This window comes from Carcharhinus amblyrhynchos, chromosome 27 (assembly GCF_965287045.1).
Source record: "Carcharhinus amblyrhynchos chromosome 27, sCarAmb.v2.hapA, whole genome shotgun sequence".
Taxonomy (NCBI): Eukaryota; Metazoa; Chordata; class Chondrichthyes; order Carcharhiniformes; family Carcharhinidae; genus Carcharhinus; species Carcharhinus amblyrhynchos.
In genome coordinates, this window is record NC_137350.1 from 29959932 (window position 1) to 29987682 (window position 27751).

Genomic DNA, 27751 nt, shown 5'->3' on the forward strand with positions numbered 1-27751 from the left:
GACGGGAATTTGTTACTCATCCGTACTTGCCCTTGAGAAGGTGGCAGTGAGCTGCCTGCTTGAACCACTGCAGCCTGTATGTTGTAGGTACACCCACAGCGCTGTTAGGAAGGGAATGTTCACTGATTACTAAGGATGGAATGTAAGAGAAAGAACAATAAGGAAATCAGTAAAAATGACGGCTAATGTGGAATGAATAGGTTCAGAACAGTGAGTTTAATATCTGGTTAATTTATCGCCAGGAACCAGAGGGATTTAAGTATATTTGTGAGAGGAGGGAAAGGATACAAAGCAGTAACGTCCCCTTATTACTACTGAGGATCTTGAAATAAAAATCTGTAAGTATTTTATTGTCGGCTATACAATAACGGTCACTGGAATCCAATATGGGTCGCACTGTGGTGAGCACTGCTGTCTCACAGTGCCAGGGACCCAGGTTCAATTCCAGTCTGGGGTCTAGCGGTGTTTGCACGTTCTCCTGTGTCAGTGTGGGTTTCCTCCAGGTGCTCCAGTTTTCTCCCACACTCCAAAGATGTGCAGGTTAGGTGAACTGGCCGTGCTAAATTGCCTCTTAGTCTCTTAACATGTGCAGCTTAGGTGAATTGGCCACGCTGAATTGCCCCTCAATGTCTGAAGATGTGTAGGTTAGATGGATTATCCCTACTAAATGTGTACCGTTACACAGAGAATGTCTGGGTAAGATGCTCTGTCAGAGAGTTGGTGCCGTCTCAACGGCCGAATGGCCTCTTCTACATTGTAGGGATTCTATGATTCTAACAAGCACTCACCCTGAGTTACTAAAATTTAAGAAAATATAACTCTTGCATTTATGTAGCGCCTTTCCCACCCTCAATCCCAAAGCATTTTACAACCCATTCTGTCCTTTTGGATGAAGTCACTGTAAAAATGCAAAAAACTCTGGAAATAATAATGATATTGTTGGATTCTAATAAACTGTATTGTATCCCTCCCTTCATTAATTTTATGGAAGAATTCTGATCTGTTAGATTTAGAGCCAGCGGAGAGACAAGTGTTTGTCTGTTTCTCACAATAACCTCAGTGTGCAGTTCGGTACACATGCAAGTCTTGTTATCTCTCCATCACTGTTTTTGCCATGTTGGAAACTGGCTCGCAGCATCATTGTGCCTCCCAACGATCCCCGTCTGCGGTTGACCAGCCTCTGAAACCACAGCCAACATTCACCACCAATGTCTTTTTAATCACAAAACAAGCAAACACTGTCCTAATATTAGCAAAGTGCTTGAGTGCTTGGCTACATGGAGCATTTGGCGGATGTACAATTTTGCGTCCTAACAGATTAGATTCTGGTGTATGCAAGCCAGCGTCGCGATTTAATTGTTATTTTTATACCTGTGGAAGGAAATTGTAAAATAAAAAAAAAGCTACTTAATAAATAAAGCAGATATGGAATGGGTCAGGATGAACAGAAAGGTAACCAGGCAGACAAAACAGATTTGGCTTATATCTTGAGTTTTGGATCTGTATTTTTCTGAAGCTTGTCTCGCAATTAACAGAAAAAAAAATTCTTTCTCAGCAATATCTGCAATGGCATCGATCGCATATCCCAGCATCGCTGCAGTTCCTTCAGTGCAGATTAGATATCTGGGCAGTCACTGCAGCTGGCTTTCCCAAGATGTTAGCAGATAAAGCAAATCATTCACAGAACATTCAGTCTATGTTTGAATCAGGTCACTGTGAGTTCCAGGCAGCACTGTGCCGGGCCAATCTATTACAAAGGCAAAAGCGATCTGGAGGTGATGCTAGGTGTGTGGTCCAGTCCCACCAAATCCGCGCTAAACTGACAACAATGCAACCGGAAAACTTTCCACCTTTGCTTCACCCAACACCGGGCCACAGGTAAAAGGTGAAGTCACCCCAGTCCCAGTCCAAAGGGCGGCTCGGTGGCACAGTGTTTAGCATTACTGCCTCACAGGGTCTGGGGTTCAATGCTGGCCTCGGGTCACCGTCTTTGTGCTCGTTCTCCCCATGTCTGCGTGGGTTTCCTCCGGGTACTCCGGTTTCCTCCCACAGTCCAAAGACGTGTGGGTTAGGTGGACTGGCCATGCTAAATTGCCCAGTAGTGTCAGGGGGATTAGCGGGGTAAGTGTGTGGGACTGCGGAATGGGGCCTGGGTGGGATTATGGTGGGTACAGGCTCGATGGGCTGAATGGCCTCCTACACTGTAGGGTTTCTGCAATTCTATGACCATAAGCTACTATCCCCTTTGAGGGGGACAGCTGACAGTGGTGATTTTAACCTGAGGATCACCACACCTCAGGAGAGAGGCAAGGTTGAGAAGGCAGGAATACCCCCAGCTGGCATGCGTGCCAGGCCACAGTAACGCAAGTCATAGCACACCGTTACATCTCACATATGCCACATGAAGGTTATGCACTTGGTTTAATATTTATTTATTAGTGTCACAAATAAGCTTACACTGCGATGAAGTTACTGTGAAAATCCCCTAGTCGCCACACTCCGGCGCCTGTTCGGGTACACGGAGGGAGAATTTAGCATGCCCAATGCACCTAACCAGCACATCTTTCAGACTGTGGGAGGAAACCCACACAGACATGGGGAGAACACGCAGACTCAACTGTCCCAAGCCGGGAATTGAACCCGGATCACTGGTGCTGTGAGGCAGCAGTGCTAACCACTGGTCTATGCCTGTACAGCAATAACAACTTGTATTTGGGTTCAAATTGGGTTTGTTATTGGGTTCAATTCAGGTCTTGGATGGTTGTGTGGAGTCTGCACACTCTCCCAGTATCTGCATAGATTTTTACTCTATGTAAAAACATGAGAGACACACACAAATTAATGATGACTGGCATTTAAGAAGCATCTCTTCATATCTCTCAGGAACACTGTCAACCTTTTTTTAAGAACACAATAAATGGCTTTGAAGTTGGCTTGGGCGTCTATCCAATTTGTGTACAAGTCCCCGAGCGGCAATCAGATGAATAAGAAGTCAATTGGCCAGCCAGTCAAAATAGGTTAAAACCATAATATACATATATATATGTATATAAAGCACATTCCAGATGACGGATCAGACTCAAAAAGCACAATCTTTCTAACTTTGGATCAACATTTTGCTTTGGGTAAGGGACCACTGTTATTCCAGCACTCTTGAAATAAAACAAACAAACTATAAAGGGTGGGCGGTGGGGTGCAGCTAAACTCAGACATATTTCTATACGTGGCACAAGCCAACAAAGACCAGCATCCCAACTGGGCTCCGTTTACTTACTGGAATAATTCAACGCAGCTTCCTTGATAACTGGCCAACATTGGCTCTTCATGTGTTGTTTACACCGATTCCTGACGGCACGGCTGCCAACACTGCCAAAGTATTAAAGTCAAAACATAGTCCCTCTCACTTCACAGGCTTCTCAGTAACTTATTTTCCCGTTTTTTTTCCCTCTCTCCTCTCCCAGTGTAAATGCAGGCACAATTCCATATAAGTCAACAGCTGGAGAGACTGCCTCCAAGTGTAATCCCACCTCTTAGTGTACCACCGTAACCTCAGCTGTTACTCAAGATCAAAGCCTGTCTAAACGCTCGAACTGGAATTTACCACTGATGTAGTCCCACCTCCCTCCCACAACCCCTCCGCCCTCCCTCCCTCCCCCTCTCCTCCGCCTCACTTCAGCTTACTGCGTGAATGATTTGTTTTGGCATCAACGCAACCCCCCCACCCCACTGCCCCCCCGCCCTCCACCTCCCCACAGCCCAGCGCTGTGTAAATAATTCAGGACAGTCACCAATCCCAGCCAGCTCTGAGACTGTGCAAGTTGCAAAGCAGCGGTTTCCAAATCAGACATCAGCCCCTCTCTCTCTCTCTCTCTCTTGCTCGCTCGCTCTGCTGATCTGCCAGTGGAACAGCCCCTGGCCAGGACTGAGGACAGTAAAGAAATCTCACAACACCAGATTAAAGTCCAACAAGTTTATTTGATAGTGAACCCCACTAGCTTTGACTCTTTGTCACCACATCAGGGCTGAGGGAGGTTACAGCCTACTGAGGGATTTAGATCCACAGTGGCTGATTAGCGAAGGTTTCTCTGCCCCCTGGTCCCATCGTTCCCTGCACCCCCCCCCAACCCCCCTTCACTGACACTCTGGCAGGAGTTTTAACCGTTCCAATCGACCAACCTACACATCATTCTGAGAATTGGGAACCCATTCTGACAGTTCACCTCTCTCTTTATAATGGGGGGGGGAGCTGGGGGAGGAGGGGGGAACTATTCGAGGTTCAGACTTGATTTTGAAGTGTAAAATCTTAAGATGTTTTGGGTTTTTTTGGACAGCCACAACGTGCCTTTCGGTGTAATTTTGTCACATCAACCGATGATTTGAATAAATATTATCGACTTATTAAATTCGGGAGTTCTTGTGGCACTGTGTGCTAGTGTCACTTTCTCTGAGCCAGAGGGTGGCATGATGGCACAGTGACATTTAGACTGAATGTTTCCCCTTATGGTGCAATCCAGAAGAGGTTACAGGTATCGGTTGAGAGGCGGTAGATTTAAAATCGAGATGGTTGGTTGTATTCGCCTCTGGTCAGGCCCTATTTGGAGTACTGTAAGCAGTTTTGGCCTTGGAAAGGCTCCAGAGGAGGTTCACAAGAATGATCCCTAAAATGAAGAGCTTGTCTTATGAAGAGCAGTTGAGGACTCTGGGACTGGACTCGTTGGAGTTTAAAAGAATGAGGGGAGATCTTATTGAAACTTTCAGGATACTACGAAAAACTAGAACCAGTGGTCACAACCTCAGGCTAAAGGGACAAGGAATTTCTTCAGCCAGAGAATAGTGAATCTGTGGAACTCTTTGCCACAGAAGGCTGTGGAGGCCAGGTCATTGAGTGTCTTTAAGACAAAGATAGATAGGTTCTTGATTAATAAAGGGGATCAGAGGTTATGGGGAAAAGGCAGGAGAATGGGGATGAGAAAAATATCAGCCATGATTGAATGGCAGAGCAGACTCAATGGGCTGAGTGGCCTAATTCTGCTCCTATGTCTTATTGTCTTATGAGGAGGAACTACTTTGTACAGAGGGTGGTGAACTTGTGGAACTCGCTGCCCCATACCACAGTGGAGTCCGAATCGTTGAATGGTTTAAAGAAGAAGGTAGATATATTTATGATTTTAAAAACTGGGTAAAAGGGATATGGGAACAGGTGGGGAGGGGGATTTGAGACCAGGGAGAGATCAGCCATGATTTGATTGAATGTCAGAGCAGGTTTGAAGGGCTGAATTTGCCTACTTCCGCTCCTAATTCTTACTTCCTTTGTTCTAGTAGGTTAGGGTCGCTACCTGTGCCATGTGTTAACCGGAGTAGTAACAGCAGGATGCACAGGATGAATATGTGGCTGAAAAGATGATGTGGGGCGGGGGGGGGGGCAGAGTTTCAGATTCCTAGGGCATTGGGATCGGTTCTGGGACCTGCACAAACTGGATGGGTTACACCTCGGCAGGATTGGGACTGATGTCCTTGGGGGGAGAGGGGGCTGGGAGTGAGTACTTGCTGGAGTGGTGGGGAGGATTTAAACTAACATGGCAGGGAGATAGGAACCTTTGCAAGGATTCAGAGCAGGGGGAATTAAGAACGAGACGAACAAAGAGCAAGGGGAATAAGGAAGGTGGTAGGCAGAAAAATCAAGAGCCAGAGTCAGATAAGGATCATGTACAAAATAGTAGGAAAGGGAAATGTTAAAAGTGCCCACTTAAGATTTTGTACTTGAACGCTCAGAGTATTCAAAACAAAATAGACAAATTACTTGCACAGATGGATGTAAAGGGGCGTGATATGGTTGTCATTAGGGAGATATGGCTTCAAGGTCAGTAAGAATGGGAACTAAACATTGAAGGATATTCAGGGCTTAGGAACTGTGTACAGTTCTGGTCACCCTATCATAGAAAGGATATTATTAAACTAGAAAGAGTGCAAAAAAGATTTACTAGGATGCTACTGGGACTTGATGGTTTGAGTTATAAGGAAAGGTTAGATAGACTGGAACTTTTTTCCCTGGAGCGTAGGAGGTTGAGGGGTGATCTTATAGAGGTCTATAAAATAATGAAAGGCACAGGTCAGCTAGATAGTCAATATCTTTTCCCAAAGGTAGGGGAGTCTAAAACCAGAGGGCATAGGTTTAAGGTGAGAGCGGAGAGATCCAAAAGTGTCCAGGGGGGCAATTTTTTCACACAGAGTGTGGTGAGTGTCTGGAACAAACTGCCAGAGGTAGTAGTTGAGGCGGGTACAATTTTGTCGTTTAAAAAAGCATTTAGATTGTTACATGGGTAAGATGGGTATAGAGGGATATGGGACAAATGCAGGCAATTGGGATTAGCTTTGGGGTTTAATAAAAAGGGCAGCATGAACAAGTTAGGCCGAAGGACTTGTTTCCATGCTGTAAACCTCTATGACTCAATGACAGGTGGAAAGGAAAATGTGCTGGAGTTGCATTGTTGATTAAAGATGATATTGAGGAAAGATATTACCGTAGGTGATGTGGAATCTCTATGGGTCGAGTTAAAAAACAACAAGGGGTGAAAAACATTGATTGGAGTGATATACAGACCACCAAACTGTAGTGGCAATGTTGGGAAAAGCATTCGACAGGGAATGAGAAGCGCATGTGATAAAGGAACATCAGTCCTTCTCTCAACTCCAAACAGCATCTGCAAACAGCAGCTATACTGGGATTCTCTGTGACATGTTTCCAATCATATGACCTGACCTGTCAATCACCCCAATCAAGCCGTACTCTGCAATTCCAGGGGAACACTAAAACAACAGAACACTGCATTAGTTCAGGTTAAAGCAACCGTGGTATCAGTTATACTGCTACAATAACAATAGCGGACACCAACTGCAGACAAAATGGCACCGACAAAATGCCAGAGACTGCTAGAAACAGCTTGCAGAGAAACATGATTAAAATACATTTCTTACAGGCACTCATAGTGGGTCAGAGTGCGGATGACAAAAAACTGAAATGGTAACGCAAATCGGAACAACACGCCCTACAGCTTAAACAACGTCAAGTGTAGCAAAGTGAGGACTACTGGACATTTCATCACGTTTCAACTTGATGTGACTGCACTGGCACTGGCTGCAATGTAAACCTAAGCATTTAAGGTATTTGCTTTTCTCCGGAGTTCAATGGTATCAGGGCGTTGGGCAGGTTAGAGTGCGGTTGACTGTTGTCTGGTCGATGAGGGTTGTAGACTTCCCCTATAGTTGGTTAAAATGAAGAGATTCGTCCTGATGTCTAACCACTCGTTAAACGATCTCTGCTCTCTTAACAATCTGCAGACAAGCCACAAGTAATTATATTTACAATTAAAAGTGGCCAGAGAACAGAAACCAAATGAGTTATTCCAAACATTTCACCGAGCCAGGGAACACGACGCTGCGGTGAAGAAATGGCTGAACGTCAAGCAGAGAAAAAACACATCCACACAAATAAATAAAATATATCCAGGGAAGAGAGACGCTGCGTGTGAAGATGGAAAGCCATCTATCGGGGAGGGAAAAAGAGAAAGAAGCTAAAGGTTCAGAGATAGAAAGAGAGACCGTGTTCATGTTAGTCACAGTTGGCTGGATAGCTGGTTTGTGATGCAGAGTGACGTCAGCAGCAAAGGTTTGATTCCTACGTCAGCTGACGTTGTTCATGAAGGTCCAGTCTTCTCAATCTTGCCCCTGGCCTGAGGTGCAGTGATCCTCAGGTTAAAACACCGTCAGTCAGCTCCCCATTCACAGTGGAGAGGAGCCTATGGACCCCTCGGGCTGGGGAGACATTTCGCTCCACTGTAAATCTAATTTAATTTTGTTTGTCAAATTCCCTATTTGCTTTGAAGCCAGTGACACAATGGAATGTGGTTCCATTTTGATTTGATTTGATTTATTATTGTCACATGTATTGGGATAGTATAGTGGAAAAGTATTGTTTCTTGCGCGCTGTAGAGTCAAAGCATACCATTCACTGAGAAGGAAAGGAGAGAGTGCAGAATGTAGTGCTACAATCACAGCTAGGGGTGTACAGAAAGATCAACTTCATGCAAGTCCATTCAAACGTCTGAAGGCAGCAGGGAAGAAGCTGTTCTTGAGTCAGTTGGTATGTGCCCTCAGACTTTTGTATTTTTTTCCCGATGGAAGAAGATGGAAGAGAGAATGTCGGGGATATGTGTGGTCCTTGATTATGCCGGCTGCTTTTCCGAGGCAGTGGGAAATGTAGACAGTGTCAGTGGATGGGAGGCTGGTTTGAGAGATGGATTGGGCTTTGTTCACGACCCTTGTAGTTTTTTGCGGTCCTGGTTAGAGCAGGGGCTGTACCAAGTTTTGATACTGCCAGAAAGGATGCTTTCTACAGCGCATCTGTAAAAGTTGGTGAGAGTCGTAGTTGATATGCCAAATTTCCTTAGTCTTCTGAGAAAGTAGAAGCATTGGCGGGCGTTCTTAACTATGGTGTCAGCATGGGGGGACCAGGACAGGTTGTTGGTGAACTAGACACCTAAAGACTCTACTTATCCTTCTGCTACCTCAGGTGATTGGTCTTCATGTGGGCAGTGGATCAACAGTCCTTCCCTCAACCAATACCCAAACACATCGTCACTCCCGGAGGAGTCACTGAGCAGCAACAAGGCGCCTGGTTCAAGCCTTCATCTCCTTGTCTCATTGTCTCTTCAAGCTGAGATCAAGCTAAAGATGTGGTCAAACCTTCTTGACCTCCACTCTGGGCCCACACATCGTGTGTGACACCAGAAACAACAACACATATTTGCACAGCCCCTTTAAAAAGCTCCAGGGCATTTCACAGGAGGGTTTCGAAACCAAGCATGACTGAGAGCCACATAAGGAGATATTAAGATCGAAGACAAAAATCTTGGGTGGCACGGTGGTTAGCACTGTTGCCTCGCAGTGTCTGGGACATAGGTTCGATTCCCGGCTTGGGTCACTGTCTGTGAAGAGGCTGCATGTTCTCCCCGTGTCTGCCTGGGTTTCCTGCGGGTGTTCCAGTTTCCTCCCACAGTCCGAAGTAGATCTTGAGGAGAAATTGAATGGACAGGCAGAGAGGTGTGGGGAGGGTATTACAGAGCTTGAAGCCATGGCATGGGAGGTATAGACATCAATAATACCGAATTACAATCTGATTGTATCAATTATGATAAAGCACTTATATTTATTGAAGTGACTTCCCACCTGCATGAACACAGGTACAGATGTGTGATATTGATTCTAGAAAGCACATTTTCTGAGAAACCACTTTTTTATCGCGTAGAATGCAAGCACACATCACGACTGTACGTCCCACCAGCTCTACGCAAGTGTTTGTGTTCCAGAGGAGTCGTTTCTTATCACTCTTCAAATAATCTATTCGACACATCCTTCTATTCCTTTCTCTCTCATGTAGTTATCTAGATTCCCCTTAAGTACATCCAAACTGTTCATCTCAACTATACCCTGTGCACAGTGGCACAGTGGTGAACGCTGATGCCTCATAGCGCCAGGGACTCAGGTTCGATTCCCGGTTTGGATGACTGTCTGTGTAGGTTTCCTCTGTGTGCTCCGGTTTCCTCCCACAGTCCGAAAGTTGTGCTGGTTAGACGCACTGTCCATGCTAAATTCTCCATTAGTGTACCTGAACAGGCGCCAGAGTGTGGCGGCTAAGGGATTTTCACAGTAACTTCATTGCAGTGTTAATGTAAGCCTACTTGTGATAATAATAGATAAACTCTTACACTTTGTGCTAAGGACACAACAGACAAGTGCAGGAATGAGCGGCACAAATCCTCAAGCTTGTTTGACCATTCCAATCAGATTATGGATGGGTTTCCACAGGAATTCCACTTTCCCTCCCTGTCTCCGGCTCCCTTACTGCCCAGGAATCTATAAAACTCAGGGCAGAATTTTCCAGCTCTTCCCACCGACGGAATCGCCCAGTGTCTCTGAAGGTGACCCCTCCTCGCACCCCCCCCCCACTCCCACGCCCCCCAGGTCAGGTTTCCCGGTGGTGTGGCTGGTGAGCAACACAAACGGCCACTGATTTCGGCGGGTCTGGAAAATCCCTCCGGCAGCCAATAGTGAGCCACCTCCTCTGCTGGAAAACCATGTGATCACAAACCCTAGGGTGCAATTTTCTCCAAATTGCACAGAGGGCTGGATCTGGAGGGAAAAGCTGTGTGAAGCTGGCCCGCTTCACCGCTGCCTTTCCCTCATGATTTAACAGCACTCTGCGCAGTTTCAGAGCGCTGGCCAGGATCAAACAGCCAGCTGGAGGGGCGGGGCCTAAACACACCCACATCGCCAGGATTCTCAGAACAGGCCGATCTTAAAGTTAGATTAAAGACTCCTTCCCCCACCCCACCCCAACCCAGGCCCTTATGGAGATCAGGAGTCACCTCAAACATTGGAGCAGCTCCCCCGCCCCGCCTTTTGCCGGCCCTCCCCTCTCTTCTCCAGCCCTTCTCAGGCCACTGGGGTTCTCCTCCCTCCAACCCCATGACATACAAATTTATTAAAATGCATGGAAAGAAGAATCACACCCTTTCGAGGCATGATCCTGATTACATCACCAGCAGGGGGCAGAGGGGACGTGGGAATCCCGTTTATAACTGCGCGTGAGATATAGCGGCCATTACGGGATTTGCACCCATGGCCTAACAAGGCCACTGGCTCGGGGCCCTCGTTCTGGACTCTGCAGACAGGGATTTGCCCAGTTAATATCTCTGAAGAACGAATACAGTTCAACACAATGCTTGTGAGAACCCAGTGTCAACTAGTTCCACATTCTCTGGGTGAAAATAAAGCGACTTAGCCAGCTGGGTGGGCAGAAAAAAAAAATCCCCCATTAAACCAGCCTATTTCATTCTCCCCGAATCCGCGTGGGTTTCCTCCGGGTGCTCCGGCTTCGTCCCACAGTTTGAAAGATGTGCGGGTGAGGTGGATCGGCCGTGCTAAATCGCCCCTTAGTGCCAGGGGGACTAGTTAGGGTAAATGCAACGGGGGTTATGGGGATAGGGGCTGGGCGGGATTGTGGTCAGTGCAGGGGAGTGGCCCGGATGGCCTTCTTCTGAACTCTAAGGTTCTCTGATTCTTGGGCGACAGACTAAAAGAACAGAAAGGCTTGCATTTCTATAGCACCTCTGATGACCTCAGGGTGCTGTTGTAATGCAGCAAAGCTGCCAATCAACCTGCTGATAACCAGGTTTCGCACACAGCACAAGGTCTAGAATCTGTGACCAGTGGAGGTGATAGAGGGGTCAGTATTGGCCGGAACGCTATTCACAAGCCGACACCTCTCCATGTTCACGGGAGTTTGAACTGGAAGCGCAAACTGGTTATCACAGATGTGGAGCACAGATACCTGAGCGTATTCCCCAAATACTGCACCTGTCAGTTTCCATTGTGCAGGAACTGAACAGCTTCAATACAGTCGAGTGGCGGAGGGGTTGGGGGTGGGGGGGAGGTGTGGGGGGAAGGGGGGGAGGAGTGGGAGCTGGCTCAATAGAAGGAGATTTGAAGATCTTCCCCAGTGTGCGGTGATTGACTTTTCCACGGGAAATGATGGACTGAGCTTCATAATACCTCATGTAATTGACAGAAATTCGACAAAGGGCTGCCTCTTTTGAGATGGCAGTGCAGAAGCTGTAATTACAGACCCTCTTCGCCCATTCTGCCTTTTACATTATCTGCAGGGGCTAAATCACCAGGCTGATGCTATTTTGTAAATTGCTCCCGAGCTGTCGGCGTTGAAAGCAAGCCGTGGTGGCTGAACACAAAGATGCAGCGCCTCACATGACGCTGAGCCTCGACAGGGCAGCGACGAACCAGCCTTTCTCCGCAGCTCGACTCAAAATGAACGACTCTCTCCAATAAAGCCTTGCTGTCAGCCCGGGAAACGAGCCTGGCTCCCCGAGACTGACCGCTGTCCAGCTCTGCCTGCTGGAATGTGGTAAGAGGTCTCACAACACCAGGTTAAAGTCCAACACGTTTATTTGATAGTAAACCCACTAGCTTTCGGGGCTTGCCCCTTCGTCAGGTGAGTGACTCTGGTGTTGTGAGACTTCTTACTGTGTTTAGCCCCAGTCCAATGCCAGCATCTCCACACCATGCCGGAATGTGGGCAGGCAAACCTCTCAAAGGGATGGTTTGATTTGATTTGAGTTATTGTAGAATCCCTTCACTACAGAAGGAGGCCATTCTGCCCATCGAGCCTACACCGACCACAATCCTACCCACACCTTATTCCCGTAACCCCATACATCTACCCTGTTAATCCTCCTGACACTTAAGGGGCAATTTAGCATGTCCATCAACCTAACCTGCACATCTTTGGACGGTGGGAGGGAATCGGAGCACCCAGAGGAAACCCATGTGGATAAGGGGAGAATGTGCAAACTTCAAACAGACAGTGGCCCGAGGCCGGAATTGAACCTGGGTCCTTGGTGCTGTGAGGCAATAGTGCTAACCACTGAGCCACCGTGCCACCCCTAATTTGACTTATTACTGTCACATATATTGGGATGTTTCTTCAGAAGGAACTCTTCAGAATGCAGGTAACAAAAATACAACAAAACTTGCTCCAACTTATAAATCAAAGGGTTTAATAAAGAAACATCATTACTCCAAACTTGGGGCCTCACCCTGGGCCACTCCACACTCCCCACAATACTACTTATAGTTTCTTATTTATAGTGAATCAGCTGGTCAGCTGACTATTACATCCCTCTGTAATTGGTTCCATGGTTTACTGGGCCAGCTGACCCATTGGTCACATTACAACCAATACAAAGTTGTCACTGGTTACATTCTGACATGGGATACAGTGAAAAGTATTGTTTCTTGTGTGCCATACAGACAAAGCATACCGTTCATAGAGTACATAGGGGAGAAGGAAAGAAGGTGCACGCAGAATGTGGTGTTACAGCCATAGCTAAGGTGTAGAGAAAGATCAACTTAGTAAAAGATAGGTCCATTCAAAAGTATAATGGCAGCAGGGAAGAAGCTATTCTTCAGCCGGTTGGTACGTAACCTCAGATTTTTGCATCTTTTTTGCGACGGAAGAAGGTGGAAGAGAGAACATCCAGAGTATGTGGGATTCTTGGTTATGCTGGCTGCTTTTCCGAGGCAACGGGAAATGCAATCAGAGGCAATGATGGGAGGGAGGTTTGTGTAATTGATTGGGCTACGTTCACAACCCTTTGTAGCTTCTTGGTCAGAGCAGGAGCCTTACCAAATTGTGATACAACCAGATAGGATGCTTTCTGTAAAAATTGGTAAGAGTCATAGCTGCAACATTTATGACAAAGAAGGAGGCCATACAGCCCATTGTCTCAATGCTGGCTCGGAAAGAGCTACCCGGCTTAACCCCATTTTACAGAAATGTAGAAAGATTCTGAATATTGCTGTAAAAAAGACATGTTGTCAAAGCTTTCTGTCTTGCACTCATCAAAATAAATGCAAGACTACCAAATTTCAAACAATCACAATTTAGACGACAAGAATAAAGGGTGCTGCTTGATTTGCAAATGATCGGCTGAGGTGTTGCCATGAAGAAAGCAAAGGGATAGATAATTAGCCAAGGAGTTGGGGAGCCTGTAATTCACCTTTGTCTTCTCAGCCAAGCATTTGCTGACCAACCAGCATCCTTTACTCTCATGGAATAAATTGCTGTGGCCGTCTGAAATTTGGTATTCTTGTGTTTGTCCTGATGAGTGCAAGATGAAAAGCTTTGGCAGTGCCTCTCTTTTCAGCAGTGTAGAAAGATTTATGTGACTGTGGGGTGAGGGCTGGATAAAGTTCAGTGTGATTAAACAGCGGGGTTGATGGTTCTGTCCTGGGGGCCTGGAATTTAGATGGGGAACAGGAGATCTGCTTGAACTGCATAAACTTCTAACAGGGCTGGACAGACAAGAATCATAGAATTCTACAGCGCAGAGGGAGGCCGTTCAGCCCATCAAGTCTACATCGACTACAATCCTACCCAGGGCTCCATCCCCTTAACCCCATGCATTTACCCTAGCTAGCCCCCTCGACACTAAGTGACAATTTAGCACGGTCAATCCACCTAACCTGCACATCTTTGGATTGTGGGAGGAATGCGGAGCACCTGGAGGAAACCCACGCAGACATGGGGAGAACATGTCGTCTCCGAACAGACAGTGACCGAAGCCAGGAGTTGAACCTAGGTCCCAGGGTCTGTGACGCAGCAGTGCTAATCACTGTGCCACCGTGCCACCCAAGATACAGGGAGGATGTTTTCCCTACTTGGGAGTCTAGAACCAGGGGACACAGTCTCAGGATGCAGGGTAGGTCTGAAATGAGGAAATCTTTCTCTACTCAGAGTGTGGTGAACCTGTGGAATTCTCTACCTCAGAGGTCAAATCACTGAAAATATTCAAGAAAGAGGTAGATTTTTTTTAGATTTTAATGGTTGAAGTGACATGGGGAGAAAGCGAGAATATGGCATTGAATAGAAGATCAGCCCTGATTATATTGAATGGCAGAGCAGACTCGAAGGGCCCAATGGCCTATTCCTGCTCCTAGTTTATCTGAGGGGAGTGCGGGGGGGGGGGGGGGGGGGGGGGTGCGCGTCTCAGGCCTCCCTGCAATGTGTTTCTCACTGTGGGATGTGGTTCACTGTTTGGCAGCAACGGGATCTCCTGGCCCCATCGCCATCAGGAGGATTTACCATTGACCGCACCGCACGCCCCTAGGAAACTATGGCGGGGGCACGCCATTGGTGCAGGACGACAAAGTCCCATTGGAGTGAACAGCCGGAGAATTCTGTCCTGTGTTCCTATGTAACGCTCACAGGCCAGGCACACAGACATGAAGAAATACTACTGAAGTGAGCCTACAGAGCACACAGAACAATGATCCCAGCCGGGGTCCACGCTTCCGGAACTGGAGGGAGAAAGTTGAGTGAAAGAAAACAATTCTGCGAGGTTGCCAAGACATCTTGGGTCACCAGATTCATTGCTGTTAAGAACAGGATCTATGGTAGGTGACCTTGGAACACAGAACATATCCCGCAATGATCTGATTGCATTAGCCACAGGTAATTAAAGACAGAGTGGGTCTGTTGGTGGTCTGGTTATTATGGAGTTACTTTTCCATGGCTACGTGCCACAAAGTAGCAATGTTCCTCACATCTTAAAATTGTTTCACTTGATTCTGTTCTTCCAAGTCTGGACAGTGTCAAGAATCACAGAATCCCCACAGTGCAGAAGGAGGCCATTCAGCCCATCAAGCCTATACCAGTAACAATCCCACCCAGACCCTATCCCCATAACCCCAAGCATTTACTCTGCTAATTCCCCTATTCTACATACCTTGGGACACTAATGGTCAATTTAGCATGGCCAATCCACATCTTTGGACTGTGGGAGGAAACCGGAATACCCAGAGGAAACCCACACAGACACAGGGAGAATGTGCAAACCCCACACAGATAGTGACTGGAGGCCAGAATTGAACCCGGATCGCTGGTGCTGTGAGGCAGCAGTGCTAACCACTGTGCCGCTCCCATTTACGCTCCTCTAATTCCCTCACTTGATCTTATACAGTGTTTAGCACGGCTGCCTCAGCTCCAGGGAGCCGGGTTCAATTCCGGCCTTGGTGTCTGTGTGGAGTGTACACGTTCTCTCTGTGTCTGCGTGGGTTTCCTCCGGGTACTCTGATTTCCTCCCACACTCCAAAGATGTGCAGATTAGGTGAACTGACCATTCTAAATTGCCCCTTAGCATTCTTATATACAGGCTGGGGGGTTATTGGGGTAAAACACGTGTGATTGCGGGGATAGGGCCTGGGTAAGAGTTATCATAAATTGTAGAAGCCCCACTGTGCAGGAGAAGACAATTTGGCCCATTGAGTCTGCAGCGACTCTCCAACAGAGCATCTTATCCAGGCCCTATTCCCGTAAGCCCACGTATTTACCCCAATTATCCCCCTAACCGACACCCCTCAGTGCAGACTCGATGGGCCGAATGGCCTTTTTCTGTAGTGAAGGGATTTTATGATTCTACGATACCACTGAGCCCAAGAAGTCTCCTCTAGACAAACCTGGTTCTGTTTTTGTAATCAGGAGTACGCTCCACTAATGAATATTGTAAATAAATACATCAAGATCATGCAGGCTTCACAATCTTGGCGTAGTTGATCTTGGATCAGTATCTTGACCAACCGATCCCTGAGGTAATAAGGCCATTTAGGAATTCGATGTCTGAATGTGGCTAACTGTAAACGCATGATGTTTTTTTTCCCCCGACAAATAACCAAGGGTTTTGCCACATTAAACTCGCCCACTGTTTAACAGGTTGGACTGATTTTCTGCATTCTAATATCTACTTTGTGCCTACAATTCTTGATCAAACATGGTCATGGATTTGCCAGCATGCGCTGAATTAATTATTACATGAAAAAGAAAAACAAACAAGGAACTTCATTCAGCTGATGTGTGTAATTAGCATTAAACGATCCCATTTGGCACATGATCTGCTTCAGTCACACTGCAGCAGAGGCGCTTGGAATATAGCTGGGGCACAGGCTTACGCTTTTTCTAAACGTGTGTCGATAGGAATAAAAGTATTTTTTTTAAAAAGCGAAAAATGCGCAAAGAGGCCCTCTGATACCGGAGGATAGACCAACATTATGGGCGGCACAGTGGCAAGCACTGCTGTCTCATGGCGCCAGGGATCTAGGTTCGATTCCTGGCCCTGGCTCCCTGGTGTTTGCACGTTCTCTCCGTGTCTGCGTGGACGTGCCAGTTAGGTTGATTGGCCATGCTAAATTGCCCCTTAGTGTCAGAGGAATGAGCAGGGTAAATGCACGGGGGTTGCGGGGATAGGGCTTGTGTGGGATTGTTGTCGGTGCAGGCTTGATGGGCTGAATGGCCTCCTTCTCCATGGTAGGGATTCTATAAAATTCCATTCTATTCCATTAGCCTATCCTTTCCTTTGGCTCCGGGTTTTCATAGAATCCCGACAGCGCAGAATGAGGCCATTCAGCCCATCGAGCCAGCACTGATAACAATCCCACCCAGGCCCTATCCCCTAAACACCATGCATTTACCCTAGCTAGTCCCCTGACATTAAGGGGCAATTTAGCACGGCCAATCCACCTAACCCGCACATCTTTGGGCTATGGGAGGAAACTGGAGCACCCGGAGGAAACCCACGTAGACGTGGGGAGAATGCGCAAACTCCACACAGACAGTGACTACGGCAGATGGTGAAATTTGAATTCAATAAAAACCTGGAATGAAAGGTTTAATGACAGCCCATGAAGTCTTTGTCGATTATTCGTAAAATCTATCTGGATCCCTAATGTCCTTTAGGGAAGGAAATCTTATCTGGTCTGGCCTATATGTGACTCCAGACCCACAGCAGTGTAAATGCCCTCTGCAATGGCTAAACAAGGGTAATTAGGAATGGGTAAGAAATGCTTTGCCCAGCCTGCAATGCTCACATCCCATGAATGAATTTTAAAAAATAGTTCAGTTTTCTTTAGACTTCAGCTTGATTAGGAAGTCACTGTGCCACAGGGCAGACCTGTGTTGATATGCAGATGGGGCCCAACAGCTGTCCTCAGGCCCTGTTGAGCGCACCATTGGTTTCAGGCTACATCCAGGCAACATTTGGGCTGAAGAGCAGCCTGGAGCATTTTAACTCCCCAGCCATTCCCCCAGTTTTTGTGGGGTTATAAATCCCCTTCATCCTATGAACAGTCGATGGTCGCAGCATGAAACCATGCATTCATCCAAGCCAAACTGGCACCCAACAGGCACTACTGGGTGAACAGAAAAAAATGAGTTATTGAGAGAGGAATCAAAATACAGGGATTGACAGTCTCTACACATTTAGAACAGAACTGTCTCGTTAGTGATAGACAACATGGTTTTGTACGAGGGAGGTCATGCCTCACAAATTTGGTTGAGATTTTTGAGGAGGTGACAAAAAATGATTGACGAGGGAAGGGCTATGGAAGTCATCTACATGGATTTTAGTGAAGAATTTGATAAGGTCCCTCATGGCAGTCTGGTACGAAAGGTTAAATCTCACAGGATCAAAGGTGAACTAGCTAGATAGGTACAGAACTGGCTTGGCCATAGAAGACAGAGGGTAGCAACAGAGGGGTCTTTCTCTGATTGGAGGTCTGTGACTAGTTCCGCAGGGCTCTGTACTGGGACCTTTGCTGTTTGTGATATATATATAAATGATTTGGAAGAAGATGCAGCTGTTCTGATTGGCAAGTTTGCAGATGACACAAAGATTGCTGGAGTTGTGGATAGTGATGAACATTGTCAGAGAATACAGCAGGATATAGATAGGCGGGAAAATTGGTCAGAGAAATGGCAGGTGGAATTTAATCCAGATAAATGCAAAGTGATGTATTTTGGTAGATCTAATGCAGGGGGGAGCTATACAATAAATGGCAGAACCATCAGCAGTATAGACACACAGAGGGATCTGGGTGTGCAAGTCCACAGATCCTTAAAGGTGGCAACACAGGTGGAGAAGGTGGGGAAGAAGGCATATGGCATGCTTGCCTTTATTGGATGGGGCATAGAGTATATTTAGAAAGTTTGTTAAGCCACATTTGGAATACTGTGTCCTGTTCTGGTCACCACACTACCAGAAGGACATGGAGGCTTTGGAGAGAGTGGAGAAAAGGTTTATCAGGATGTTGCCTGGTGTGGAGGGTCTTAGCTATGAGGTGAGATTGAGTAAATTAGGGTTATTCTCTCTGGAAAGATGGAGGTTGAGGGGGCAACCTAATAGAAGTTTATAAAATTATGAAGGGCGTAGATAGGGTGAACAGTTGGACGCTTTTTCCCAGAGCGGAAATGACAAACACAAGGGGTCACAAGTTCAATGTGAGGGGGGGCAAGGTTCAATAAAGATATGTGGGGCATGTATTTTACACAGAGGGTGGTGGGGGCCTGGAATGCACTACCAAGCAAGGTGGTTGAGGCAGACACGCTAGGATCATTTGAGACTTATCTAGATAGCCACATGAGCAGACTGGGAATGGATGGATACAGATGAATGGTCTAGTTAGGAACACATGATCGGTGTGGGCTTGGAGGGCCAAAGGGTCTGTTGATGTGCTGTATTGTTCTTTGTCTCGTTATGATGGGTAACTGTTGAGCCTGGATACAGTATACTTAATTTATGCAGAGATTTCATTCTAAGGTATTTCTGCCTCTGCAATTACATTTAAATGCTAAGTTTAAAAAAAAACTGATTCAGCTTTAACTTGACTACATTTTAAAATCCAGAAGACATGCTGGAAAATTGAATGCATTTTTGAAAAGTACAATGCCAGCAAAATGGGCTTTTTACAAGCCAAAGCTTTTCATGAACAAGATCTGCGTGGCCGATTTCTCCAAGTCAGAGTCAGCATGTACCAAACAACTTCTATAAGAAGATAACAAACACATATATCATCATTTCAGGTCTATGATTTCAGTTTAGTTCAGTCTGTTTTAGAGTTCTGTTTTAATCAATACTGGACTGACAGAAGAAACCAGTCTCTCTCTCTCTTTAGCTTTTGTTCTCTTTCTGTTCGCTTCTGAATGATTTAATTTTAAGTTTTGTTCAATAAATAAAATCATCGTGCCAATGCCATGTCCATCTATTCAAAGGAATGAATGGACCCCACAATAACAAAGCACTTTCTTCCCCCAACTTGAATTAGAATTAAGATGGGGAAAAGGGTCATTATTGTTCAACTCAGTGACATTCTCTGGTATTACGCTGAAGGGTAACATTTCCTACCAATTCCTTGCCCAGGAACTCCTCTGTTCCACATACGTAAGCAATGGGACATGAGTCTGTTGCCCAATGATTCGCACACAATAGTTGTTGATATGCCGAATCCTGCCACTCTGGACAGCTCCTGGTTGGAAACTTACTTACAGATAATGAGGACAAATAAAATGCTGCAGGGTCAGCAGTCCAATTAGTTCTTATTTTAATCAGCTCTTCCACTGGCCTTTAGGAATCTCAGATCACTCAGTCCCTGTCTCAGCTAACCTGCTGCTGAGACCCTCATCCATGCCTCTCTTCTCTCTGATGTAGAGATACCAAAGTTAGACTGGGGAAGCACAGTAAAAAGTCTCACAACATCAGGTTAAAGTCCAACAGGTTTATTTGGAATCATGAGCTTTCGGAGTGCTGCTCCTTCACCACTCACCTGATGAAGGGGCAGTGCTCCGAAAGCTCGTGATACCAAATAAACATATTGGACTTTAACCTTGTGTTGTGAGGTTTCTTCTCTCCGAGCTTGATTTTCTAATGCCGCTCTGGCCAGGGTCCCACTTTCTACCATCTAGAATGTTGAGATCATTCAAGGCTCTGCTGCCTGTCTCCTTACGAGCTCTAACTCCTCTTCATCCATCACCCATGCAATTGTTGACTTACATTGGCTCTGAGTCAAGCAATGCCTTGATTGTAAAATTATCAGTCTTATTTTCAAATCCCTCCCTGGCCTCACCCTCCTCAATCTCTGCAATCCCCTCCATAATTGTTGAGTTCTTCCAGTTCTGACTTTCTCTGCATTCCCCATTTTGCATCGCTCCGCCATTGGTGACCATGTCTTCGGCTGCCTGGGGCCTAAGCTCTGGAATCCCTGAACTCTGAAATTCCCTCCCTACATGTCTCCCCGTTTCTGCCTCATTTTCTGCTTTTAACACACTCCTTATGATGTAAATCTTAGCCATCTGAGCTAAGATGGCCTCAGGAACAGCACCACTTGGAGGTACGAGTGACGAGTTTGCCTTCAGCTGACCACTGCATCTGGTTCTGGGCGCCACACTTTAGGAAGGACATGAAGGCCTAAGAGGGGGTGCAGAAAACATTTGACAACAAGGGTTCTAAAGATGAGGAACTTCAGTTCTGAGGACAGATTGGAGAAGTTGGGACTGTTTTCCTTAAAGAGAGGATTGAGATGAAATTTATTAGGGGTATTGAAAATCATGAGGGGTCTGGACAGAGTAAACGGGAAGGAACTGTTCCCACTCATGGAAGGATCGAGAATGCTAGGGTGCAGACTGAAAGTAATTAGTGAAAGAAGCAACAGCGACATGAGGAAAAACTTTTCCACACAGCGAGGGGCTAAGGTCTAGAATGCAATGCCTGACAGTGTGGTGGAGGCAGGTTTAATCAAAGCATTCACAAGGGAATTAGACTGTTATTCGAAAAGGAAGAACGTGAAGGGTTCATGAGGAGAAGGCAGGGGTAGCATTGGGTGAATTGTTCATTCATAGAAAGATATGATGCCCCCAAATGGCCTCCTTGCGTGCTGTAACAATCCTGTGATTCTGTGTCAAATTTTGTTTTGTAATGCTTCTATGAAGGGCTTCGGGCCATTTTAATACATCGAGGGTGTTCCAGAAATACCGTTGTTTTTGTTGTTGCCTGGGAACTGCCATCAATTAATGGAAAGCAAAATTGAGTCTGAGAGGGGGAAGTACTGAATTTCAGCTTGGAAAGTATCTCAGGCAATTGGCCTAGGAACAAATTGGATCACAAATCTACTAATGGTCTGTTTGCTTAACAGCTCCTTCGCCTGATCCAAGTGAGCTAGAGAGAGCCATTCAGATCAGGAAGCTCAGCCATTTGGTCCCTGGGTGATGGCCTAGTGATATTATCAGTAGACTATTATTCCAAGAACTCAGTTAATGCTCTGACCTGGATTCAAATCCTACCACAGCAGATGGTGAATTCAATAAAAAATATCTGAAATTAAGAACTTACTGATGACCATGAAACAATTGTCAGGAAAATCCATCTGGTTCACTAATGTCCTCCAGAAAAGGAATTTTTTAAAAAAATCTGGGATTAAGAATCTAATAATGGCCGTGAAACCATTGTTGATTGTTGGAAAACCCATCTGATTCACTAATGTCCTTTAGGGAAGGAAATCTGCCGTCCTCACCTGATCTGGCCTACATGTGACTCCAAAGCCACAGCAATATGGTAGATTCTCAGCCACCCTCTGAAATGGCCTACCAAGCCATTTAGTTGTATCCGCAGATCAAGAAGGCAGCTCACCACCACCTTCTCAAGGGCAATGAGGGATGCTGGCCAGCCAGTGATGCCCATATCCCACGAATGAATAAAAAAAATCAGGGTCATGTCCATATAATAGGTAGTATAATTGGTCCCCAGTTAAGAGAGAGTGAATACAGCAAGGGTTCATGCTCCTGATTGCTATCCCTGCTGGAAGTGTGTGTGTTGATGGCCACGATGAACGAATAGCTGGTCAAATCTCAAATATAAAGAGTGGTTGTTTCTGCAAGAAAGCGTCTAAGATTTGACCCCAGCAAAACATAGAACATAGAACAGTACAGCACAGTACAGGCTCTTCGGCCCTTGATGTTGTGCCGAGCTCTGTTCGAAACCAAGATCAAGCTATCCCACTCCCTATCATTCTGGTGTGCTCCATGTGCCTATCCAATAACTGCTTGAAAGTTCCTAAAATGTCCGACTCCACTATCACAGCAGGCAGTGCATTCCACACCCCAACCACTCTCTGAGTAAAGAACCTACTTTGGACATCCCTCCTATATCTCCCACCATGAATCTTATAGTTATGCTCCCTAGTAACAGTTACATCCACCCAAGGAAATGGTCTCTGAACGTCCACTCTATCTATCCTCCTCAACATCTTATAAACCTCTATTAAGTCGCCTCTCATCCTCCTCCGCTCTAAAGAGAAAAGCCCCATCTCCCTCAGCCCTCATCAGCCGGGAAGCAATAGGATTACAGTTGGCAATGACAATGTAACCCGATCAGAGAGTCATTAAGTCCCCCAAAAGTATCAAGATTGGGGCGGCATGGTGGCGCAGTGGTTAGCACTGCTGCCTCACAGCACCAGGGGCTCAGTTTCAATTCCTGAGCTTGGGTCACTGTTTGTGTGGAGTTTACACATTCTCCCCATGGCTGTGTGAGTTTCCTCTGGGTGCTCCACAGTCCAAAGGTGTTAGATGGATTGGCCAGACTAAATTGCCCCTTAGTATCAGGGGGACTAGCTAGGGTAAATGCATGGGGTTATGGGGATGGGGCCTGTGTGGGATTGTGGTCGATGCAGACTCAATGGGCTGAGTGGCCTCCTTCTGCACTGTAGGGATTCTATGAAGATGGTAAGAAACAAGGACTTCCTCCTCAATCAGTAAGACTCTGTTAATCTCAGGAAGGAGTCAAAAACGGGTGATATTGGCAATGTGTCCATTAAACTCTACTCCCAACTTTCCTTTCTCATCTTGACTGGAGTTAATCACAGCCCATTCAATATCGTACATTTCAAACTGTCAGAAGCCAAAATTATTCCCAAGGAAAGGTTTTTAAAAATTTAATGACATTATGTATCTATGAATTAATCTATTCCGTCATGTGAAGTGAAAAATTCGGTTTGTAAAGAAATTACAATTTGGGGAATTCAATTCACCCAATTTTCATGAATTAACTAATTTATGAAGATTATTAATTTGCCTCTTTCTTGAAGATGTGCTTAAATGCATTGACATACCACTCATTGCAAATACATAATGAAATCTCTTTTTGCAAACAGACTTTCATAGAAACATAGAAGATAGGAGCAGGAGGTTGTATAGAACGTTGGTTAGACCGCATTTGGAGTACTGCGTCCAGTTCTGGTCACCTTACTACCGGAAGGACGTGGAGGCTCTGGAGAGGGTTCAGAGGAGGTTTACCAGGATGTTGCCTGGCCTGGAGGGGCTGGGTTACGAGGAAAGGTTGGAGAAACTGGGACTTTTCTCCTTGGAAAGACGGAGGTTGAGGGGGGACATGATAGAGGTATATAAGATACTGAAGGGAATAGATAGAGTCAATAGTGAGAGACTGCTCCCTAGACTGGGTACAAATACGAGAGGTCATGATTTAAGGGTGAGGGGGGAGAGGTATAATTTGGATGTGAGAGGAAGGTTCTTTACGCAGAGAGTTGTGGGGGTATGGAACGCGCTACCGAGTAGGGTGGTGGAGGCAGGAACATCGGACTCGTTTAAGGTTCAGTTAGACAGACACATGAGTGAAACAAGGATGGAGGGTTATAGTAGGGGCTATTAAATAAGGTCAGAGCCTCGGGAGACACCAGAAAAGCAGACTTGTAAGATTAACGTTTTTGTCTTTTTATTCCGCAGGTGGAGGTCCACCTCGTTGTCAAACGAGGGGCATGCACACGGTGGGTCGTGCGTGGGCTGCTCTTGGAGGTTCCGGGAGTGGCCTAGTACTTCGTGTCGGTGTGTGTGCTTGATCCTGGACTGGTAGACAGGCGCCGCAACAGCTCGGTGACTAGCACTGCTGGCTGTGCAGATACATGGATTTGGGCCTGTGTCTGCGGGAGTTTGTGCATTCTCCCTATGGTTGCGTGGGTTTCCTCCGGGCGCTCCGGTTTCCTCCCACACCCCAAAGATGTGCTCTTAGGCTGATTGGTTTACCAAATTGACACTATTCTCCCCTGAATCTGACTAAGTTAGGGGTTCCATTCGTAGACACGCAGGGTAGAATAGGTGTAGGGTGATGCGGCGGCGCGGGCTCGTTGGGCTGAAGGGCCTGTTTCCCGTGCTGGGTTGTTCTTTGTTCTTTGTTCTCTTTGTTCTTTGAGGAGGCCATTTGGCCCTTCGAGCCTGCTCCATTCATTATATCATGCCTGATCATCCAACTCAATATTCTGATGCCTGCCTTCCCCCCATATCCTTTGATCCCTTTCGCCCAAGTGTTATATCTAACTGTTTCTTGAAAACACACAGTGTTTAGGCCTCAATTGTTTTCACTATAGTGAATTCCATAGGCTCACTACTCTCTGGGTGAAAGAATTTCTCCTCACCTCTGACCTAAATGGTTTAACCCATATCCTCAGACTGTGACCCCTAATGTTGGACTCCCCCACCATTGGGAACTCTTCCTACATCTAGCAGGGTAAATATATGAGGTTATGGGAATAGGGCCTGGGTGGGATTGTGGTCGGTGCAGACTCAATGGGCCAAATGGCCTCCTTCTGCACTGTAGGGATTCTATGATTCTACCCTATCTAATCCCGTTAGAATTTTATAGATTTCTATGACAGCCTCGCTCATTCTTCTGAACTTGAGTGAACATAATCCTAACCAACTCAATCTCTCCTCATCCATCCATTTCACATCATTTAAAGCTTTAGGATTACATGACTTAGCACCAAAAGCTTGTTTCTAAATAGATGACGGTGGCTTGAAAGATGTTAAGATTAAAATACAGCAGTGAATTTATGGAAGTGCTTCTTAATCAAAACTACTAGATTGTCATGGAGAACAGCTGTGGTTCAGTTGGTAGCGTTCCCACTTCTGAGTCAAGGTTTTGGGTCCAAGGCCCATCACAGGACTTCAGCATTAACATCTCATCTGATATTCTGGCAAAGTGCTGAGGATGTGTCGTAGTGCCAGAATCACTGACTTTTGGATGAAATGTTAAACAAAGACCCTACCTGCCTCCTCTGGTGAATGCAAAAGTTCCCGTAGCCTCGGAAAAAGGTCAGGGACGTTATTCCCAATGTCCTGACCATTTATCCCTCAATCCACCACAAGAAAGCACAGATTATCTGGTGACAATCACAGCCTGATGTGGCTCCTGCTCTAATCAAGATCACAAGAAACCACAAAGGGTTGTGAATGTCACCCAGTCCATCACGTAAACCAGTCTCCCATCCATTGACTCTGTCTACACTTCCTGCTGCCTCAGAAAAGCAGCCAGCATAATCAAGGACCTCATGCACTTCGGACATTCTCTCTTTCACCTTCTTCCGAAGGGGAAAATGAGAAAAGTCTGAAATTGTGTACCAATTGACTCAACAATAGCTTCTTCCCTGCTGCCATCTGACTTCTGAATGGACCTACCATATATATATATATCTTTCTCTACACCCTAGCTATGACTGTAACATTACATTCTGCACCCTCTCCTTTCCTTCTCCCCAGTGTACTCTATGAATGGTATGTATTTGGCTGTAGAGTGCACTAGAAACACTTTTCACTGTATACCAATACATGTGACAATAATAATTCCAATTGAATCAGACAGTTTCTCCTGATCTACTTTGTCCAGCCCCCTCATGATATTGAGTATCTCTATTAGATCTCCTCCTGGCCTTCTTCTCTCCAAGGAGAACAGTCCCAACTTCTCCAAACTATCCTCATAAGTGAAGGTTTTCATCCTTCAAACCATTCTTGTAAACCTCTTCTGCTCTCTCTCCAATGAGTTCATACCCTTCCTGTGAACAATGGATGGGATTTTCCAGCCACGCTTGCCCCAGTGCTGGAAAATCCCACCTGAGGTCAGCGGTCCTTTGCATGGTCCATGTCCCACCCACTATGATTCCCGTGGCGGGGCGGGATGGGGCAATTCCACCCGATATTCCAGCTGAGATCCAGTGTCTTGTATAAGTTCGGCACAACCTCTTGCTCTTGTACTCTACGCACCTATTAATAAAGTCCAGAACACTGTAAACTTTATGAACTGCTCGCTCCATCTGTCCTACCACCTTCAATGACCTTAGTACACACACACCCATCGTCTCAAAATAAGGGGGAGCAGATTCAGGATTGAGTTCAGGAGGAACTTTTTCACCTAAAGGGTTGTGAATCTGTGGAATTCCCTGCCCAGTGAAACAGTTGAGGCTATCTCACTGAATGTTTTTAAGGCAAGAATAGATAGAGTTTTGATCAGTTAAGGAATTAAGAGCTATGGTGAGCAGGCGGGCAAGTGGAGCTGAATCCACAAAAAGATCAGCCATGATCTTATTGAATGGTGGAGCAGATTCCAGGGTCTACTGCTTCTAGTTCTTATGTTCCCTCTGCTCTTGCAGCCCTTTAAGAATTTTACCCCTTATATTATCTTTCTGTGTTCTTGTCAAAATGCATCATCTCTCACTTTTCTGCATTGAACTTCATCTGCCACCTACCTGCCCACTCCACCAGCTTGTCTATGTCAAGGACTACACGGAGTCATAGAGTCACTGAGGGTTACAGCATGGAAACAGGCCCTTTGGCTGTTTCACTTTCAAAAAAAAGTATCAATTCAGTAGGTCTAAGTTTTAGAGACATTATGAGGATGTGAAAGGCACTATGTGAATGCAGCTTTTCTTTTTGTTCACTCTCTTATCACCAAGGCTGAGAGCAGTGGGTGCAGTGAACCTGAGACCTTCCTTCTCTGGAGAGCTCTGCACTGCACTGGTTAAACCCACTGAGATATCATGGAGCGAGGACAGTTGGTTTTATGCAGTCACCTATCATCTGGGTACACAAACTGATGGAGTGAACATTGTGGACTGCAGGTATATTAATGTCCCTACAACAACTTGCATTTCTATAGCACTTTTGCTACGGTAAAACAGCTCTGGTTGCCTCCTAGCAACATGCGGCACGGTGGCACAGTGGTTAGCTGGATCCAAATCCCGGCTTGGGTCACTGTCTGTGTGGAGTTTGCACATTCTCCCTCTGTCTGCGTGAGTTTCCTCCGGGTCCTCCAGTTTCCTCCCACACTCCGAAAGATGCGCTGGTTAGGTGTATTGGGCATGCTAAATTCACCTCAGTATACCCGAACTGTGATAACTAGGGGATTTACACAGTAACTTCATGGCAGTATTAATGTAAGCCTACTTGTGAAACCGATAAATAAGCTTCAAACTGATCAGTCAACATGAAAGCTCTCCCATTGCATAATTACAAGTA

At 46.0% G+C, this 27751-nt stretch overlaps 1 protein-coding gene across 3 annotated transcripts in view; it reads right to left on the reverse strand.

The window, feature by feature from the left end:
• LOC145359191 (thyroid hormone receptor alpha) overlaps positions 1–27751 on the reverse strand; it is a 381569-nt gene that overhangs the window by 92375 nt on the left and 261443 nt on the right. The window contains exon 1 of one of the 3 annotated variants that reach the window (XM_080213650.1): positions 3275–3547. The exons of the other annotated variants lie outside the window; for them this stretch is intronic. Within the exon in view, the coding sequence (XP_080069776.1) occupies positions 3275–3315 (41 nt within the window). The 5' untranslated portion in view covers positions 3316–3547. Of the gene's footprint in view, positions 1–3274; positions 3548–27751 lie in introns of those variants that run through there. 3 annotated transcript variants of the gene reach the window in all.